This window comes from Mytilus edulis, chromosome 1 (assembly GCF_963676685.1).
Source record: "Mytilus edulis chromosome 1, xbMytEdul2.2, whole genome shotgun sequence".
NCBI lineage: Eukaryota > Metazoa > Mollusca > Bivalvia > Mytilida > Mytilidae > Mytilus > Mytilus edulis.
The window spans coordinates 124585662-124608577 of NC_092344.1; the positions used below are offsets into that span (position 1 = coordinate 124585662).

General features: G+C 35.4%; 2 protein-coding genes across 6 annotated transcripts in view; one reads left to right on the forward strand and one right to left on the reverse strand.

The window, feature by feature from the left end:
* The window catches only part of LOC139518866 (probable proline--tRNA ligase, mitochondrial), a 126295-nt gene that overhangs the window by 18440 nt on the left and 84939 nt on the right, over nt 1-22916 (reverse strand). For 2 of the 5 annotated variants that reach the window (XM_071310543.1, XM_071310551.1), the window contains exon 4: nt 22556-22629. The exons of the other annotated variants lie outside the window; for them this stretch is intronic. In XM_071310543.1, coding sequence (XP_071166644.1) covers nt 22556-22629 — 74 coding nt within the window. The remainder of the gene's footprint in view (nt 1-22555; nt 22630-22916) is intronic. 5 annotated transcript variants of the gene reach the window in all.
* On the forward strand, nt 330-3139 carry LOC139518897 (transcription intermediary factor 1-beta-like). Its single transcript, XM_071310575.1, has 2 exons — nt 330-432; nt 1783-3139. The coding sequence occupies exon 2, from the start codon at nt 1786-1788 to the stop codon at nt 2809-2811; it is 1026 nt and encodes a 341-aa protein (XP_071166676.1). The 5' UTR covers nt 330-432; nt 1783-1785; the 3' UTR covers nt 2812-3139.

Below are 22916 nucleotides of genomic sequence, written 5' to 3' on the forward strand. Positions count from 1 at the left end.
AAATAAACGATCAGAGCTGTTTTTCACTTTATCCAAGACATTGATGTTGAAAATTTATTTTCTTTATTGAGCAATTAAGAACCATTGAATTCTGATTTTGAAATAATAAATAGAAACAAATGCTTTTGCATGGAAATATGTTTCCTATAGATTGATTAATAATGATTATGTCTTCATCAACATCACATCATCATACAATATCAATATAAAACAAGATGCACTCAAACAATAAAATTAAACCCTGCAGACAAAGTATTTTACAGATTATGTAGGTCAGGTTTATTTATGTCATTTAAATATTTATCGTCACCTGAATCAGGTATAAACATGTCTTAATTACTTCCTGGTTGGTCTACATTTGAAGAAAGATTGGAGGCCATTTAAGTTGCCATACACATACCCAATTAACTTTTGTCAAAATAACATCAACAGGTAAATGGGTAAAAACGAAATTTCTTTACTGGAACTTTTTGAAAAAACTTAAATATTCTATAAATGCTTATTTGTTTTGTGTGCTGAAGTTTTTTATAATACTACATTTAAAGCAATTAAAATGTTCATGAAACAAGATTAGTACTTTAATTTTATATGAATTTGGTTAAATATACTTACCATGAAATTACATTTATATTATATAGAATATGTTTGCTTTCACAACATGTTCTCATCGCAATTAACTAGGTGATTAAAAATTAATTGATACTCATTTGGTCAATATTTGAATTGAGTCCCTTTGTATAAATACTAGAATGTGCAGATAAATCATGTGCAGCACTATGTTCAATATAAAATGTATGTCCAAAAATTTAATTCTTTACAGTTTGATTATTAACAACAAAGACACAATTTTATTAACTGAATATCATTCCTGGATTGATTTTTTAAAACTTATTTTTGATATTGCGATATATTAAGTAAAAGTCGTAACAGCAATGTTAATGACACATTTTAATCCTTTGCACAAGCTGAATGTCTCACCTTTCGATTATTTTGATGTTTTTGTATGTTTTTTCACCAAGTACACCACTTTGCTGGATGTATACTGTTAAAACGAGGTGGTTGACCTTATTATTATTTTACATCAGTAAAACGGATTTTTTTTTACAACAACATATAGTTTTTCAAGAAAAATCTATGGAGTAAAGATTGATGATTTAAAGACAATTCAATCTAATTAAAAACCAATCTCTCATGCTCCCTTTTTCTGATATGTCGCATGAGAGATTGGTTTTTAATTAGATTGAAAACAATTTTAACAATGTTTTTGCCTATTTTTGTGTGGTTTCTATACAAATGTGCACCTAATTTGAAAGAATTCAATCAGATATATTTAAGGGAATAAACAAAATAAAGGCATTATAAATTTCAATTTTCATTTACAGTTCAACGATCCAAAGGTGTACGCAAATTTTAAGTAAATCTGTGACATCTTTCATATACTGTTACTTGACCTTAATCATTTTTTAATTTTATTTTACTTTAAAAACATGTAACTTGTAAGGAACCCCCATCACTCAAATTCAAATTCAAAATGGCGCAAAATAAGAATATGTTTGTAAATTGAGAAATAAAGACAGTGCCAAAACATTTCCCAGTTAACAGTATTATAATATAAAGGTTTTTCCATTATTGAAGACAGTTCAGTTTTACCAGTAGATTTCTTTATTGTTTTTTAGTGTTATTTGTTTTAAATTTTGTCTAACCAATTTCTCTCTTTATTAATCACTTCCAATTGAGACTTTGTCAGCATGGTTCAGTAACTTATGTGTTGTATATGTTCAGGTAATGGCATCCAGTAAACCTATACCATGTGGACCTTGTGAAGAAGGAAAAGTAAACACTAAAGCTGACATCTGGTGTTACAATTGTAATGAAGGCTTGTGTTCAACATGTTCTGGTCAACACAAAAAATTCAAAGGAACACTTGATCATAAAACAATTGATATTAAAAGTTTTAAACCATCCATTCAAACTATCAAGACAGAATGTGACAAACATGGTCAACAACTCAACTTGTATTGTCCTAGTCATTTAATGCCTTGCTGTGATGAATGTATTTCCACAAATCATTCTAAATGTACCGGAATAAAAAGTTTAGCAAATGTAGTTGAGAAAACAAAAATTGACCAATCCAAACAAACATTAGAGAAACAAATTAACGCAATCAATCATTTTCTGGAAAAATTGGTTACTAACAAATCTAAAAACATAGCAAGAGGTGAACGAGAATATGAAAGCATACAAGATATCATTGTTAAAATTCGACAGGAAATAAATAGTCATTTAACCCGCCTAGAGAAGAAATTATGCAATGAGGCAGAAACTATCTTAAACCAGGTAAAATCAGAAGCATCAGATTTGATAACTGAAATTAAAGGAAAACAGAAAATCTTAAAGAAAATGCAAGACCACTTACAAACAGTCATACCACACACTTCAAATCTCCAATCATTTCTAGGAGTACATCAGATTGAACAACAAATACATCAATGTCAGCGATATGTTGATGATCTGGAAAATGATGAAAGGGCAAAAGAATTTAACATAAAAATGAAACAAAATGATGAGATAGAAAACATACTAAGCAAGTTAGAATCCCTAGAATCCCTGGGAGAAGTAATGGTTGATAGGACAGAAACAGCCTTGAATAGAGAAACAAGTGTGAGGAGGAAAGCACAAGTTGAATCACGAGAACAATCCAACATAAAGGACATGACCATGAATATAGAGACAAAGATAGAGATCAACATAAAGGAGTATATCAGTGACATGATTTGTCTGATGGACGGAAGAGTTATAGTAGTGGAATGATTGGGTGAAGTTAACCTACTTACTTCTGATGGCAAACTACAGAAACAGTTACCTATACCTGGTGAAGCCTACTGTGTTACACAGATCAATCAGAACACTATAGCCATAACTTGTCCTAGTGAGAAAGCCATTAAGATCTTCAATATGGAGAATGAAACAGTAACCAAAGTTATCACATTATACAAAGGATGCTGGGGATTATCATTCTCCAATAATTCTCTGGCTGTAGGTTTGGATGGTGATGAAATCCGTATTATAGACTTGGAAGGAAATACACTGAAGTCAATACAAGTTAAGAGTCAAACATATCTGTATCACCTTGTTTACTGTAATGACAGAGTAATACATAGTGACTGTTATGGTAATGCAGTATACTGTTATGATGAATCAGGTAAACAGATCTGGAGATACACACAGGATTTATCAAGACCAAGAGGACTTTGTATAGATACTTATGGTAACATTATTGTAGTAAACTATAACTCAGATAGTATAATAGTAATATCAAAAGATGGACAGAATAGTAAAGTACTGATTAGTGAAGAGAATGGACTGAGGAAGCCTTGGTGTATTTGTTTTAAACATAATGAGTCGTCAGGTTTTATTTGTGATGAAAATGGTACATACTTGACAAAATTCAATTTATCTGTGGGATAAAATACACACTGGGGATTCAAATGATATTACTTTTCTATGAATCTGCAACAAATTATAAATTTATACAACTAGAATAGTGTGACACCTCAATATGAATTAAAAAGACAACATCGAGTTCTTATACAATATTTATATATTGCAAACATGTAACCAACTTTTCACATCGAGCAACAACCTTCAAACTGACCAGAAAGTACATTAACTCTGTCTTTATCTTTGAATGTTAAACACATTATAATAACCAGAAACTTTAAATGTTCTTCAGTGGCAACTTTATGGCCATATATAAATAGTACTAATTAATTGCGACAGTTCTAGAGAGTTCATTCAGATGCTAAGAAAATATTACTATTTAACGGTTAACAGGTGTCACAGTTAAAGTTCTTGTAATGTCTATTACACAGATAATACTAAAATTAGCCTTTTAACATCTCCCTTTTCAAGAGAAAACATTGTTTTCGAAAATTAACTTTAAAAATGAAATAAAAGGCGTTGCTCCAATTTACATAGCTGTACCAAAAACAATTAAGCATAACGCTTACAGTCAATCTTTGTTATATTCTTGATAAAGCATCGGCATTGTTCTTTGAACCTCGACGATAAGAGATAACGAAATCATATGGTTGTAGAGCTAGCGACCATCGCAATAACCTTTGACTTTTTGTTTTCACTTGATTCAACCAGACTAATGGATTGTGGTCTGTTTCGACGGTAAATCTTACGTTGAACAAATAATATCGGTATGATTCGATAGCCCAAATGATTGCCAGACATTCCTTTTCAATCGTCGCGTAATGTTGTTCTCTCGGTAATAGTTTTCTGCTTAGATACGAAATCGGATGTTCATTTCCATCAATATTCTGACTCAATACAGCACCTAATGCTGCATCACTTGCATCGGTTTGCAAAATAAATGGTTTGCTAAAGTCTGGAGTCATAAGTACAGGTGCTTCTGTGAGAGCACGTTTCAAGTCCTTGAACGATTTTACACCTATTTCAGTCCAATCTAACTTATTTGGTTTTGTCTTCTTGGTCATATCTGTTAAAGGAGCGGTTATTTCGGCAAAGTGTTCAATGAATTTACGGTAGTAACCAATCATTCCAAGGAAAGATCTAATTCCTTTCTTATCTGTAGGGAGAGGAAATTCTAACATGGCTTTCACTTTAGATCTGTCTGTAGTTATTTGTCCATCTCCAACAATATGTCCTAAACATTTTATTGTTTTTGCTCCAAAGTCACACTTCGACGGTCTAACGGTCAACCCTTTTTCGCGTAAACGCTCAAAAAGTTTTCTCAAATGACATAAGTGTTCTTCCCACGAATCACTGTATACAAGTATATCATCGAAGTAAGCAACTACATTGTTCAACGGAGCGAGTAATATATCTACCATACGAATAAATGTTGCGGCACTAGTCTTCATGCCAAAAGGCATAACACGGAACTGGTACTGTCCAAATGGCGTCAAAAATGCGGACTTCTCGCGCGCGTTTTCAGCCAAAGGGACCTGAAAATATCCTTTTGTCATGTCAAGTCGAGATATATACTTGGCTTCTCCTAATTTTTCAAAAAGTTCATCCATTCTTGGAGTCGGATATGCGTCAAAAATTGTTATCTGGTTGATTTTCCTATAATCAACACATATCCTCAGAGTTCCATCATTTTTCCTGATAGGAACAATCGGTGCACTCCACGGACTCATTGAAGGTTCAATTACGCCTAGCTCTAGCATTTCATCTATTGCGAGTTTCACATCGGCACGAATAGCATGTGGAATACGATACGGCTTGAGTGTGATCGGACTTTCACTTGTTGTGCGAACATCATGAGTTATTATGTCAGTGAGTCCTGGTTCCGAATTTACAACATCTTCAAATTCTGTACATAAATCTCTAATATTATTACGATTCTCAATGCCTAAGTTTGAATCAAGTTTTATACTATCGATTGTTTCACGCTCCATGCAAATATCAACTAAAAAGTCAGTGTCACTGTCGGAGACTACAGAAGTATATAGTACAGATCGATTATACTTTCTTAATAAATTTATGTGATAGGTTACGATACCTCGTCTTCCTCCTACATTGATCTGATAGTTAACATCATTTATTCTTCTTATAACACGAAACGGTCCTTTCCAAATAGCTTTCATCTTTGATGCTTCGGACGGTAATAATAATAACACTTCGTCCCCAGGTTCAAATTCTCTAAACCTCGCACGCTTGTCATACCAAGCCTTGATTTTTTCTTTACGATGAGACAAATTTTCTTTAACAATTTCTGACACATCAGCCAAACAATCACGTATAGTAATCACATGTTCAATAACTGAACGATGTATCTCATCCTCACCAGTAAATAATCCACGAAGTATGGCCATCGGACCTCTCACAGGCCAACCATACAACAACTCAAACGGCAAAAAGCCTGTTTCTTCATGCGGAACTTCACGGTACGCAAATAACGCATAAGGAACCAATTCATCCCATTCCTCGGCAGATTCTGTACATAACTTCTTGAGCATGGACTTCAAAGTACCATTGAAACGCTCGCACCTCCCATTCGACTGCGGTCTGTATGGAGACGTTGTACATCCTCGGGCTCCTAATATTTCATACAAATCAGCTAGTAATTGACTCTTAAAATTAGAACCCTGATCAGTTAAAATAATCTGAGGTATTCCTACTCGACTGAACATAAGTATTAAAGCGTCAGCAATAGTCTTTGCTTCAGTGTTTTTCAATGGAAATGCTTCTGGATATCTCGTTGCTTCATCTACGACAGTAAGAACATACTTGTTTCCCTTTTTCGTTCGTTCTAACGGTCCTATGATATCCATTGATATTTTACGAAAAGGCTCCTGTACTATGGGCGGCGAAATCATCTGATTTTTCTCACTACTACGTCGTTTCGCGGTTTTCTGACATACATCGCACTTAGTACAATAGTCGGTAATATCTCTGAATATTCCGGGCCAATAAAACGATGCTAATATTCGCTCTTTAGTTTTTTCAATTCCTAGGTGTCCGGCCATCGGTTGATCATGTGCAATCTTGATAACAGCTTTTCTTAATCGAGATGGAAGAACAACTTGTGTTCCTTGTTTTTGTCCATTTTTTGTTTTCCACCTACGCATTAAAACATTATTATCGTAGTAGAAAGCATTTGGTTCATCGCTATGATCAGCTGCCTTTCCTCGAATATTAATCAGAGATTCGTCATCTTCTTGGAGTTTCATAATATGTTCAATATTCACAGACGAAATGTTACCAGTAGTTATCTCATCATCTTCGCTTACTTTCTTCACTTCCAAGATATTTTCAACTTCACTTTCGGATAAATCATCGTCGGATTCGGTTTCATCTTCGGCACGCTTAGCCTGTGCTCTGGTTACAACAAATGTGTTACTAGTTCGCTCTAGTATATCCATTCCCAAAAGTGCTTCGGCGGCCAGTTCCGGTACTAGTCCAACTTGAGCAATACCTCTATAATACGGTGTGTCTATGTCAACTACAGCAAGTTTAGCGCAAAACGGTTGTCCAATTGCAGTTTGTAGAGTTACATTTTGTCCTTGTAAAATATTCTTACTATCCACAAGATCTTCACGAATTAATGTCATGTCAGCACCAGTGTCTTTTACAAAGCTTACTTGCTTCCCGTTTACTTCTCCTGGAACACAAATAAGTCTTTGTCCAACAAGCGGTTTAACTTAGTATGATGCAGTATTTCCTTTTTTGTTGTCCTTTTTCCCACAGTCGCGTGCGTAATGTCCAATAGCTTTACATTTGAAACAACGGTTATTATCAGTTCTATTTTCTTCATTGTGTACATAGTCATTCTTTGTCGGTACTATATAGTCTTCTGCTGCCTCTACTACGGACGCGCTGCCTTTATTTCTTCTTACCCATTGCGCTTGAACTGGTGAAAGAGCCTTCAGAAAAAATTCCTCTTGCAAACTCTTGATCGGATCTTTGTCTTTGGTACATCGGTTGAGATTTTGTATAATTCGCGCCATCAAAGCTCTGTAAGTTTCATTGTTCGCTTTTCTAACATTAACTAAGTCAACAAAATATTCATGGGGCCTCTTTCCATATCGATCGATTAGCGCACGTTTTAGATCGTCGTACGTGGTGGACGCTTGAGAAGAAACCTGTCTTGCTTCACCTGTCAACAATGTTCTTAATTGTAAAATCCTAATGTCATTAGACCAATTTGCCTGACCACTTACTGCATCGAATTCTGATAAAAATGTTAAGATGTCGTCGAGTTTCGGATCAAACGGTTGTAATTTTACTTTAAATGGTAGTGACTGATACTTATCAGTATTAGGACGGTTTTCCCCCTGTAAACGAATTCTTTCTCTTTCGATTTCTAATTTCTCTTTTTCAATTTCTAGTTTTTCCCGTTCGATAGCAAGCTTTTCCCTTTCGATATCTAACTCATGTTTATTTGTCTTTCTTGTTGTTTTTTTCGGTGGCGGAGTTTTCGGTCTTTGAAAAACTTCTTCTTCAACCGGCACATCACTTTCATCTGCATATTCGGCATCTGTAAATTGCATTAAATTAAAATTCCTTCTTGGACGATTTTTAGCTATGCTGTCTCCTTCTAGTGCACCTCCTTCTGCCATTACGGATCGTAACACTAAATACAATTAATCCTATGATTAACGAAAACACAACCAAAGTGAGTTTAAGGCTTGTAAATATACGCTCGATAATAAAAAGTCAACGCTGAATCAACAGCCGGATATATTCCAAAATACGGAATCACACATATCCAATAAAGTAACTATATCTAATTAATCGCTGAATCACACAGCTGGATATACGCCAGGTTAACGACACACATACGCAATATTTAATCCAATTGCAAAAAATCACTGATAAATCACATCAGCTACACAAGCAAAAATCCTACGATAGCACATATATCCTTTAGGAAAATTACGCTTATAATCCAGTACAGAATAATTAATATCTTAAATTAATTAATCCTTTTCCGCTGCCACCATTTATGTTACACCTCAATATGAATTAAAAAGACAACATCGAGTTCTTATACAATATTTATATATTGCAAACATGTAACCAACTTTTCACATCGAGCAACAACCTTCAAACTGACCAGAAAGTACATTAACTCTGTCTTTATCTTTGAATGTTAAACACATTATAATAACCAGAAACTTTAAATGTTCTTCAGTGGCAACTTTATGGCCATATATAAATAGTACTAATTAATTGCGACAGTTCTAGAGAGTTCATTCAGATGCTAAGAAAATATTACTATTTAACGGTTAACAGGTGTCACAGTTAAAGTTCTTGTAATGTCTATTACACAGATAATACTAAAATTAGCCTTTTAACAAATAGCAAATCTTTAGTAGCAGTAGATTTAGGTTCTGTGTGTTTTGGTCACAATATAGAACAAAATTTCATGTGTACAATAAATATAGTTTAAATGAAAATTAGAAAATATTTTAGATCAATCAAATATTTTTTTGTTTGTTTCACAAATGACATGAATGAATCATAAACTAAATATTACTTTTTGAAATGGCCAAAAAAAATGAAATGAAATATATTTGCATATATATGGATAATTTAATTCAAAAGATATTACTGACATAACTTGTCTGATGGATGGAAGAGTTATAGTAGTGGAAGAGTTTGGTGAAGTTAACCTACTTACTTCTGATGGCAAACTACAGAAAAAACTACCTATACCTGGTGGAGCCTGGAGTGTTGGGCTTAAATTAAAATATTGTTTGTTTGCAGTTTACCGACCAACCCTTGAAAATCCTCCTGACTGTGAAAATTTTATTGCTTTAAATTTGAAGATTTTTTTTTTAATACCTCTATTGACGCGATCCAGAACTTTGGGTCCTGTCCGGAAATGATTTAAAGTTTGGGTCAATTACAGCAGGTCCCAAATGGCAAATGTCGGATTTGATGGTAGCTGACAAGAAAAACATGTAAATCACAAATGGCAAATGTTGGGTTTGAGGGTTAAAAGAATTAAACACATTTTTTCTAGTGGTAATTTCTGATATATTTGATGCAAGCTACATATTCATGTTTGACAGCTTTACCTAACAGGGAGTAAAAAAGAATAGCAACACTTTCGGCATACCTACCCTTGCCTCATTTTTTTTATTGACCGTCTTTGTTCTGTTATCTATCTATTATTGAATTTACACATGGCTAACACTCAAGATAAAATTCTAATATCAAGGCCAAGGCCATGTGTAAATTTCCAACAAATCTATGGCTTCCATGAATTATTTCTTAATCATATATTATATGTTTATAATCTGTACATATTTACACCTGTCACTATAATAAATAATTTACCTTCTTACTTACTGTAAATTCATAAATTATTGCGTGCATTTATTATTATTTTTTACGATTTTGAGAAAAATCCTGTTTAATTCATATTAAATGTTTCAAAATGCGAGTTTAAATTATTGCGTTTACAACTCTGTCGCATTTTTGCAATAATAAAAACCTCGCAATAATTTATGAATTTACAGTACTTTAATCTGGCAACTGGGGATATTTATTATCTAGATTTTGTTATGCTTTCCTTGGATGTGTATTTACATTTTTAAATATATGTAATATGTATATTTTGCACTGTAATCTTTATTAATTGACAATCTGGTACCTTTGTATGAAAGAGTGTTGGTGCATATTTTGTCATTCATATATAATATAATACATGTATCTATTTCTGGTTTATAACTGCAGTTTTAAGATGATGTATGTATATATTACTATTTTCACAACTTAACCTCATTCCAAAAAAAATAAATTATCAATATCTCAGTATTAGATAATTCCTAACAGTCCTAAATACACTTTCTATATGTTCTACCCTTAAATTATTTTTAAATGGTTTTTACTTTCCAATTTTCTTGTTTTCTGAAGTACAGTTTTGATAACTTATCCAAATAATTTGAATTTGTTTTCACATTTTTTTTTTACAGAATAATTCATTACAAAGAATTTGTTATTCATATAATTCCTATTTCTAGATTTAAATATATACAGTATACTAATTTCAGTCTAAAGTACAAATCACAACAGTTATTTCCCCTTTCATTTTGGAGTTCATTATTTCAGGCTTATTTTTCAAACATTTTTTGTCCCCAATATCTTTTTAAAACTTATGTATTAACATAAAATCCATTTGTTTCTTATGATTATTAATAAATAGCTTTATTTCATTCCTTGAGTTTGTTAGTTTATTAAAATGGTAAACATAGGGACCCCAACAACACATAAAACCATAAATATATTGTGTCAAAATCAAAATACCAACAAAAACATTAAAACAAAAGTAAATCAAAGCGCGAAAGCGCTGTAAAGGCAGTTAATTACAGGTTGTGTGTATTTCTAGTCCAGTTATATCATTATCTTCCATAGAACAGAGGTGGTTTGTAGAATTTAAGATTTAGAGTTCTTTTGTACCTAGTTCACCTATATCTAGTCTACTGTTTACAGTATATTTTCTGTGCCTCCCATGAAATGCATTTTTAGCCATGGCCTTGTCAGTTTGCTTTAAATTTATGAGTTTGACTGTCCCTTTGGTGTCTTTCGTCCCTCTTCTTTAGACATATAAGAACTTTTCCTTTTCAATATAAATAGACTATTTTTAATTATTGATTGTATACACATATTTTATGAATCCCATAAAAAATTGTTCACAAAGATTGACTAGTCTCTGTACTGTGTGTATAGCAAGGACATCAAGTAACATAATGGTAAATGTACATAGTAACATGTCAACTTTTTTGATGACCATACCTGTCAACTGTCAGTATTTGCAGAGTATTTCCCCCATCGAGCTCAAGGCTCCCAAATGGAAATTTTGTGAGAGCAATTTTGTCGACTATTTTAAGGAAAACAATTAATTCAACAATGGCTATGAGCTTGTTAATGCACGAAGAAGCCAAAAACCACATTAGAATATATTTGAAGGGAATCCATGACAAATCGCCCCACTTTTTCACTAACTCGCCTCACTTTAAAAACAAGAGTGCACACACTGAAATGTCTCGCCTTCTTTACTAATCATTGATATTCTGTTGATAGTCCTAATAATAAAGCGTTATTACAACTGTCACATACTCTTAACATAAACCAAGAAAACCAAACATTGACCTTTGAACCATGAAAATGAGGTCAAGGTCAGATAAACCATGCCAGGTAGGCATGTACAGCTTACAATTCTTCCATACAACAAATAATATTGACTAATTGCTTATAGTTTAAGAAAAACAGACCAAAACACAAAAGCTTAACACTGAGCAATGAACCGTAAAAAATGAGATCAAGGTCAAATAAAACCTGTGCGACTGACATGTAAATCATGAAATATTTCCATACACCAAATATAGTTGACCTATTGCATAAAGTATTAGAAAAAAAGGCCAAAACTCAAGAACTTAACTTAAACCACTGAACCATGAAAATGAGGTCAATGTCATATGACACCTACCAGGTAGACCTGTACACCTTACAACCATGCCATACACAAAATATAGGAGACCTATTGCAAACAGTATAAGAAAAACAGACCAAAACACAAAACTTAACTTTAACCACTAAACCATGAAAATGAGGTCAAGGTCAGATGACACCTGCCAGTTGGACATGTACACCTTACAGTGCTTCCATACACCGAATATACTAGACCTATTGCTTATAGACTATCGCAGATATGGACTTGACCACCAAAACTTAACCTTGTTCGCTGATCCATGAAATCAGGTCGAGGTCAAGTGAAAACTGTCTGACAGGCAAGAGGACCTTGCAAGGTACGCACATACCAAATATAGTTATCCAATTACTTACATGTATAATAAGAGAGAATTTAACATTACAAAAAAATTTAACTTTTTTTTCAAGTAGTCACTGAACCATGAAAATGAGGTCAAGGACATTAGACATGTGACTGACGGAATCTTCGTAACATGAGGCAACCATATACAAAGTATGAAGCATCCAGGTCTCCCACCTTCTAAAATATAAAGCTTTTAAGAACTGAGCTAACATCGCCGCAGCAATATCACTATCCCTGTCGAGCTATCTGCGACAAAAGTCGCAGACTCGACCAAAAAACTGCCCCAACCTGGATTACCAAATCACCCCACTTGTGAACTGTGTTAAATCCCTTTAATATTACTCCTGCCAACTGGTCCCATCTAATGGAAATGGGTGAAATCTAGATAAATATATTATTAACCAGGATGAATTAAGTAATGCCAACTCGACCCACTTATGGAAAAAGATATGTTATTCCATTGAATATAAGTTAAATTCCTTATATTGCATTTTGATACATTTAACTGGTTACTTTTCAATTGTTATGCAAATAACTAAGCTTCAAAACTTAGTTATTCTTCAACAATCAATTTTTTTTTTAGAATTATAATCTCAGTACATGTATATATCAATAATAGTAATTAAATTAATTTTCGTTTTTTTCACATGTGGGGCGATTTGATAAATCAGTTTGTGGCGGTTTTTTTAAAAGTGGGGCGATTAGCCAGTGGGGCAACTTGTCCTGCTTCCATTTGAAGGCCCCCTTGAAGGTTTTGTATGACTATATGGACCATCTTTCACGTAAAACCCCCATGTGCATTTTGAAAAGTTGGCAGATATGTTTCTAACTCCAGGCAAAATCTACCGGTATGAATGAAAAAGAAAATTTCAATTAAGGCTATGTGGCCATAACAGCTGTCTCATTAGCATTTTAACCACTTCCCATATTTGCAATTAAAACAATAGAAGAAAATTATTTAACGCAAAAACAAAACTTGCTTGTAAATATGAAATTCTCTTAATTTACGGTATGAGTTTTTCTCATTGTTTGAGATTGTACAGTAGTACCTGTAACTGCTTATACCTATTTCTTATTCACTTTTGCTTGATAAACTCACTAAATATCAAATACATTGTACCACATTTCCTTCTTTTTATAAGCATTCCAATAACATGAACAATTGTAATTCAATTCTATATACCAAAGCAAAATGAACTGCACCACTTTCATTCACTAGTATGCATCTTTTGACAAAATACAAGTTCTTAAATGACACAATATATATTTATTGATAAAAAAATAAAATTTAGTATACAACTCTTTAACAAGTATAAAAAAAGCACAGCTGTGTCATAACTTGTGAAATCTGTGCTGAAAACATAGACATTGGTTTTTGAGTAATTCCATATGTGAAGCTCAACATTAGCTCGTCAGTTGGTGGTGGACAGTTAAATATATAGTTCCTTTCTGTAGGCTAGGATGAATGACTTTTCAGGAAAACCAATTTCACAAATCAAAACTTTCCTCTAGATTTCTCCTACAATATTCATCCAGTTTAGTTCTTTTGTTTTAATTGGACACCGTCCTGATTTTTAATTTTGCAAACCATTCAGTCTCTTGCTTGCAAATGGTGCATGAAAATAGGATGGGTATGGCAGTAGACAAGTCTCTTTAAAGTGGGTTTGTGCCCTGAAAAAAAAGTTTTATAACCAGGGGTGTGGAAATGCTATGCCCGACTCGTACATTTGAACAACCGGACAAGTAATTATTTTTGTCTTGGTTGCCCGTGGACAAGTAAAAAAATACACAAGACAAAGTTGAAATCCAACAAAAACATAAAATTAATTTCAAAACGTATAGAGATGTTTAATTTATGTAAGAGAAACAAATGTTCAGCAAGTAAAACATCAATGTTTATGACGATAAATATTACATGATACCGGAAATAGATCGATTACCAAAATAAATAAAATAAGTATGCGAACCCGAGTCGCGTAACATTCCATTGGCTTTGTCCATTGACCCGGGATCGTCGATTAGGTTTTATCCGTCATTTGCCGGAAGTGTCATTTTGGCGGGAAATCATGTACACATACACACGTAGATTGGCTGGTACCCGATCGTAATGTTACACATCACATATATCAAATAGCTAATACCCGGAACGTAGTACCGGGAACCAGGATAAAACGTGGACAACATACATAACTAGAACCGAAATTGAAAACGCTTTACGGTTTCTCGTTCATAAACCGAATTCCGCTTTGAATTATAGAAGATGCAATATCAATCATGTTCAGTCGACTTTTCATTGTTATATCAACGTCTGAACTAATTAAAGAAACTTTAGATGTCAGATAACACTCGAAATTGACCCGACCTCTTTCCACACGGAATACACATAATGATAGTTTGTAGTCAGGTTGACTGCTTATAATGCAAAATACACACTAATAACAAGTTCTAAAAAACGAACAATACACACTGATCGTTTCTTTAGTCCCCAATGTAAATGAAAGAAACAAAAACCATATTATACCATAAAAAGAAGAGGAGAAATTCGAACATTTCCGGATCTATTTCTGGCCAAAAGACCCCCTGCAAAGATTGCGTATGAAAAGATGAACATCATGACTTAAAAGCACTGCCTTTAAAAACATCTTTGACAGAACTAAAACAATTGTGGGGTCAACATCAACAACACATAAAACACATTAAGACATCTTTTTAAGCATACTAAAATGATAATTTGGGGAAACTGTCAGCAATCCAAAATTACATAAACCACAAAAGATATCTAGAAGAATACGGATATGACTTTGGGTCAACTTAATGACACACATAGCAACAAAAGATGTAAAAGAGAGAGAGAAGAAACCAAGGGGATTATCAAATAGAAATAAAAAGATGTGGTAAGGGCCCCAATGAAACAACTCTCCATCCAAGTCACACTGTGTAAAAAGTTAACAATTATAGGTCAAAGTATGGCCATTAACATGTAGCCTTGGCTCACACCAAACAGCAAAGGGCCCGAAAATGACAAGTGTAAAACCATTCGAACGAGAAAACCAGGTCTTATCTATATAAAAGATTAGAAACCAAAAACACTTATGAACAACATCAACAAACGACAACCATTAAACAACAAATCCATAAGTTCAATGACATAGTATTGAAATAAGTGTATGAAGTCAACATCAGCAATATAACATGATATTTGCCATGGAAAGTTTCTCTTTATGTAAAATTGAGAATATGAGGTATAAGTGTCAATAAGACAACCATCCACCAGAAATAAAATAAGATAGTTGTTAATTGAGAATATGTGGTATAAAAGAGGGAGGAAAGATACCAAAGGGACAGTCAAACTCATAAATCTAAAACAAACTGACAACGCCATGGCTAAAAATGAAAAAGACACAGAAAAACAATAGTGCACATGACACAACATAGAAAACTAAAGAATAAACAACACGAACCCCACCAAAAACTAGGGGTGATCTCAGGTGCTCCGGAAGGGTAAGCAGATCCTGCTTCACATGCAGCACCCGTCGTGTTGCTTATGTGATTAACAAATCCGGTAAATAGTCTAATTCGGTAGGTCAAATTCATGAAAGGGAAGGGGATTGTAGTTATGACGTAAGGAACATATCCGATATCATTTGTGAAATGGTTATTCCATAACGGTCAACCAACTCGTGATGGCGTCCGTAAAATTTACGAAGGGATGATTTTAACTTCACCATTTGGAACTCTTGATTTAATAGCTTCCTTGTGAGCAGTAACCCTCTATCAAGAAAATCATGATAGGAAATGCAAGCACGGGAATATCGTATCAATTGGGAGATATATAAGATGTATAAGTGTCAATAAGACGACCATCCACCAGAAATAAAATAAGATAATTGTAAACAATTTAAATAAAAAAACAAATGCATGTCTTTTGTTCATAACAATTAAACAAAAACAAATATGACAGACAGACAGCAAACAATGGCAACCTCTGTGTAACAGGCTCTTAACTTGGGACATGACAGACAGCAAACAATGGCAACCTCTGTGTAACAGGCTCTTGACTTGGGACAGGACAGACAGCAAACAATGACAACCCCTGTGTAACAGGCTCTTGACTTGGGACATGACAGACAGCAAACAATGGCAACCTCTGTGTAACAGGCTCTTGACTTGGGACATGACAGACAGCAAACAATGGCAACCTCTGTGTAACAGGCTCTTGACTTGGGACATGACAGACAGCATACAATGACAACCCCTGTGTAACAGGCTCTTGACTTGGGACATGACAGATAGCAATCAATGGCAACCTCTGTGTAACAGTCTCTTGACTTGGGACATGACAGACAGCAAACAATGACAACCCCTGTGTAACAGGCTCTTGACTTGGGACATGACAGACAGCAAACAATGACAACCCCTGTGTAACAGGCTCTTGACTTGGGATATGACAGACAGCAAACAATGGCAACCTTTGTGTAACATGCTCTTGACTTGAGACATGACAGACAGCAAACAATGACAACCTCTGTGTAACAGGCTCTTGACTAGGGACATGCCAGACAGCAAACAATGGCAAACTCTGTGTAACAGGCTCTTGACTTGGGACATGACAGACAGCAAACAATGGCAACCTCTGTGTAACAGGCTCTTGACTTGGGACATGACAGACAGCAAACAATGGCAACCTCTGTGTAACAGGCTCTTGACTTGGGACATAGCAGACAGCAAACAATGGCAACCTCTGTGTAACAGGCTCTTGACTTGGGACATAACAGACAGCAAACAATGGCAACCTCTGTGTAACAGGCTCTTGACTTGGGACATGACAGACAGCAAACAATGGCAACCTCTGTGTAACAGGCTCTTGACTTGGGACATGACAGACAGCATACAATGACAACCCCTGTGTAACAGGCTCTTGACTTGGGACATGACAGATAGCAATCAATGGCAACCCAATGTGTAACAGTCTCTTGACTTGGGACATGACAGACAGCAAACAATGACAACCCCTGTGTAACAGGCTCTTGACTTGGGACATGACAGACAGCAAACAATGACAACCCCTGTGTAACAGGCTCTTGACTTGGGATATGACAGACAGCAAACAATGGCAACCTTTGTGTAACATGCTCTTGACTTGAGACATGACAGACAGCAAACAATGACAACCTCTGTGTAACAGGCTCTTGACTAGGGACATGCCAGACAGCAAACAATGGCAAACTCTGTGTAACAGGCTCTTGACTTGGGACATGACAGACAGCAAACAATGGCAACCTCTGTGTAACAGGCTCTTGACTTGGGACATGACAGACAGCAAACAATGGCAACCTCTGTGTAACAGGCTCTTGACTTGGGACATAGCAGACAGCAAACAATGGCAACCTCTGTGTAACAGGCTCTTGACTTGGGACATAACAGACAGCAAACAATGGCAACCTCTGTGTAACAGGCTCTTGACTTGGGACATGACAGACAGCAAACAATGACAACCTCTGTGTAACAGGCTGACATGACAGACAGCAAACAATGACAACCTCTGTGTAACAGGCTGACATGACAGACAGCAAACAATGACAACCTCTGTGTAACAGGCTCTTGACTTGGGACATGACAGACAGCAAACAATGGCAACCTCTGTGTAACAGGCTTATCTTGAGGGTTATTTTCTTTTGTTGTGGAGGAAAAATAACGTCTTTCTAGTTTAGATGCTTTATGATCGTAAGATGAAAGATATACGTTACAATAACGTTACGTTACATTAACAATAGTGTGCGCGAAAGTACGGGAAACAATTACATAAGAAAATGATAAAAAGTCTCTTGTTCTATATTCACGACATTCTGGGGGCCTCAAAATGCATAAGAAATTAAATTATTTGAAATGATAAATCATCAAAACTTTAAAGTTCTATAAATGAATCTCATTGAAAGTTTTTTGTAACGGTTCACTTTACGTTAACTGTCCTTCAAAAAAGTCCTTTAACAGTACTATAGTTCTAATGGATATAACTTCACAATTGGTCGTGTGGTAACTAGTCCTCTAGAAGTCCGTACTTTTGCTGCTCGAATAAGTCCATCTCCTCCTTTAATGACGTCTTCTATTGTTCCTAATCTCCATGAAAGTCGTGGCGATTCACTCCCTAGTTGAACTACATCACCGATGTTAACCAGTCCAGTATGTTTTCCAGAGACTCGATCATATTCACGTAATCCGGTAAGATATTCATTAGACCAGCGTTTTGCGAAATGGTCTAATAAGAGTCCTTTTCTCTCAAATAGTTTGTTTGCTGTGATCATATCAAGTTCTTGAATATTCGCGTTGTGTTTGTCGTTGTGCATCTGTGTGGTCGTAATAATCCTCCCGTGTAAAAGATGAGATGGCGTCAAGGGTTCGGGATCTCTGATATCTGAAGATGTATATGTAAGTGGGCGATTGTTTATAATCGTTTCAATCTCAGTGAGTATTGTTGTCAAAGATTGTTCGCTGACGAGTGCTTTACCAAATACTTTCTTTAATGTCATTTTCGTTAAGCCAATTAGACGTTCCCACCATCCACCATACCACGGCGCTCCTTTTGGAATGAATTTCCAGTTGATATGTAAATTCAGCTGACTTTGAAGTGAGTTTGATGCGGCTACAAATGTAAGCGCGTTATCAGAATAAATAGTTTGTGGTGTTCCTTTCCGACTGATAAAACGTCTAAATGCTAGGATAAAAGTGTTCAATGACAAATCAGGTACAAGTTCCAAATGTATAGCTCGTATACATGCACATGTGAATAAACATATATATACCTTCCGCGGTTGTGTTGATGTATCCTTGATGTGAAGAGGTCCGGCAAAATCTATCCCAGTTGTGCAAAATGGTATGGTGTCTTTAACTCGATCCTTTGGTAGTGGTGGTGGTTCCCAAGGTAGTTTTGCGACATATTTATTTTCCTTAAAAATTATGCTACAGTTTTGATACTCAAGCATTAGGTTTTGTACATTTTGTATGGTTTCATCAGAATTCGTCTCTAATCCGCTCGACTCAATTTCCCGAAATTTCTGTAAATTGCACTTCTCGGGTTTGTGCACCACTAAAACATTCATCATTGTAGAGTTCCATTGTGTATTATCAGTATCTGTGTTCAGCGGCCCTGATAGCAAATAGCCTATTTTGGATTTAACAGCTGTTGGTCCATCACCTCGAATAATTTCATCTTGTACTAAAGACCAGTAGTAATCTGCTCCAACGAGAAGCGAAATATTAAACTTGTCATCCTGCGTAACTGGGACGGCAAGTTGTAATCCTCGTAAATAGGGCAAGCTGTTAATGTTTACTCGTTTCTTCATATGTATCGGTGAGGCAATTTTTGGAACAATAATTACTTCCATTGGAATTCTTTCTTTTCTTTCGGTCTCAATCGATAATGTCGCTTTCTCCAGGTTGCGTACCTTACCTTCTTTCCCGCCAAATGCAGAAATTTGCATGCTTACTACACCAGTTGGTTTGATATTGAGTTTTTCTACTAGTTCCTGAGAAATAAATGAATTCTGAGCGCCTTCATCGAATAGAATGTTAGTCATAACACTTTCATCATGGTACCATACGGGCGCAACGGCGGTTTTCAATAGAATTTCGGTATGTGCTGTAACGGCAGAATGCATAGCGGCGCTCTTTTTTTCTGTGGTACTTTGTAGCTCTTCGTTGACAGGTTTTGTGACGGCTTTATTTTCACTTGAAGTGGAGTTTTCATTCAGTAAATTATTACGGCAGATGCTACTGTGATGTTTCTTACTGCAATTTCGGCAACTGTATTTTGACCAGCATTCCAAAACCTTGTGATTACCGAAACAGTTAAAGCAAACTCGTTTTTCCTTTACTATTTGGGTGCGGGCGTTTATATCTGTGATCTTTGTACATTCATTTGGGTGATGCGGGTTTTGACAATACAAACACGGCCTTTTAGTCTTAATGGAACTATAGTTGTTACTATCTTTAGACCCTGTTGAACTCCATCTTTTATTTGTAGTTTCTGTCACGAACGATGCGGTGGGGATAATATCGATTTCAATAGGATTGGCGTTAGCGGCCTCTTGGATACAAATTTCTTTCTTTATTGCTTTGCGTAAACTTAAAATATCCCAATCATCATTACCGTGGTCTCGAGTAATGTTTTGTCTGACAAAACATGGAAGTTTGTTGAGTATTAGGGGTACTAATAGGCTTCCGTACGATTCCTGATATCGACCCATTCCTTCTAGTTCACGTATATTACTTTCTAGTGTGTCACTGAACAATTTCAGTCCCCTAATTCCTGGCGTTGGTGCAGGCAAATTTAGCAAATTTTGCATGTATGCGTTAACTATTTTGTGTTGTTGGCCAAATCTCTCGTGTAGAATTTGTATTGCTTGATTATAGTTTGTATTAGTCATTTGCATTCCCAAAATACACTGGCTAGCTTCTCCATAAAGTTGCGATTTTAAATAATTAAATCGTTGCACGTCACTCAATGAAGGATTTTCATGTACGGAATTATTATAGGAATCCCAAAAGGCTGACCATTCTAGTAGATTTCCGCCGAAAGTTGGCAAGTTGAGTTTAGGCAATTTGTTATAATGACTTGACACTGTGGAGGTGGGCATGCTTGACTGGCTTGTTTGCTCTGAGTTGAAAAATATCTGGTTAGAATGTTCTTGCACGCTGGGGTTATTATTGCATATAAAATCTGATGGATTAGGGTTAAGAGCTGATTGATTTTTAGAATGACTTACTTCTTTAAGGATCTTCTCAATTTTCGTTATTCCAATTTGAATATCTAACTCGTATTTGTCAACTTCTTCAATTTCTTCGTCGAGGTCTTCTTTTTCTTCAATAGATTCTAGAATCTTCTCATTGAGGTCAGACAATGTCTTCTTCTTGGTTTTGATGAGCTCCATCATGGATCAGAGGTTGATAACATCTTGATGCGGTTCTTCTGTCGGGTCTGCTTTTTTCAGTAGCTTTATTACTGCTCGTCGATGCGCGGCTCTTACTGTTTTGAGTTTCGAACTCATCTCTAGTTGTGGTTTTCGTCACGGCACCAATATCTTGAGGGTTATTCTCTTTTGTTGTGGAGGAAAAATAACGTCTTTCTAGTTTAGATGCTTTATGATCGTAAGATGAAAGATATACGTAACAATAATGTTACGTTACATTAACAATAGTGTGCGCGAAAGTACGGGAAACAATTACATAAGAAAATGATAAAAAGTCTCTTGTTTTATATTCACGACAAGGCTCTTGACTTGGGACATGACAGACAGCAAACAATGGCAACCTCTGTGTAACAGGCTCTTGACTTGGGACATGACAGACAGCAAACAATGACAACCTCTGTGTAACATGCTCTTGACTTGGGAGATGACAGACAGCAAACAATGGCAACCACTGTGTAACAGGCTCTTGACTTGGGACATGACAGACAGCAAACAATGACAACCTCTGTGTAACAGGCTCTTGACTTGGGACATGACAGACAGCAAACAATGACAACCCCTGTGTAACATGCCGTTGACTTGGGACATGACAGACAGCAAACAATGGCAACCACTGTGTAACAGGCTCTTGACTTGGGACATGACAGACAGCAAACAATGGCAACCTCTGTGAAACAGGCTCTTGAGTTGGGACATGCATATACAGAATGAAGTAGGATTAAACATGGTTGTACACATTTTTGTTTAGGGGCCATCTGAAGGACGCCTCCCGGTGGGGGTATTTCTCATTACATTGAAGACCTGTTGGTGACCTTCTGCACTTGTCTGCTCTGTGGTCGGGTTGTTGTCTCTTTAGCACATTACCCATTTCCATTCTCAATTACTCTTACAGTACAAAAATGAAAGTGTGGGGTCAACATCAATCATGAACCTAAGATGAAACACATTTAACCACAAAAAAACAGACAGCTTCTTAAATCAATATGTTTTTAAGTCCATCAGCTAAAACTAGACCAAGACAACTTCAAGTAATATGAAAACAGGCACTTTTTATCCATATGAAAAGAATCAAGCTATCAAAATTAATCAAAAATCCAGGTATATCTTTATCAAAATTTAGAATCTGTTCAAGGACTGTGTTCTAAAGAACTCACCCGTCCTAAATAGTAAGTTTGTTTGTTTCAATCTCCTGACCTACTTTCAGTAAATGTATTTGCCAGATTATGATGATAAATCTTGAATCTGTTAAAAGAATGACAAAAGAACTCACCGGCCCTAAACAGTAATCTTGTTTGTGTCGGTCTTTTAATCTGAATAATTCAGCACCTGCAGAATCCCATCTGTCTGAAAAAGATAAATGAAAAATCAACTTAAAATATTCAGATTTTCTTTATAAATATCATTTGACAAGAAAAAGACAATGCTACCATTTTACTGCCTTTGTTTTATTTTTAGCTATTGTGGTCATGTTGGTAATTTTTGTTTGTTTGCTGGTTCACCTGACACATTTTTGAAACTAGATACCATAGGAATGATTGTGTCAACTTTTTTTGTCTTCATAGATATTAGAAGATGTGGTATGAATGTCAATGAGACAACTCTGCTTCCAAGTCACAATTTGTAAAAGTTAA

Excerpts from the sequence above, each read along its gene's own strand:
- LOC139518897 (XM_071310575.1), top strand. The coding sequence starts at position 1,786 with ATGGCATCCAGTAAACCTATACCATGTGGACCTTGTGAAGAAGGAAAA.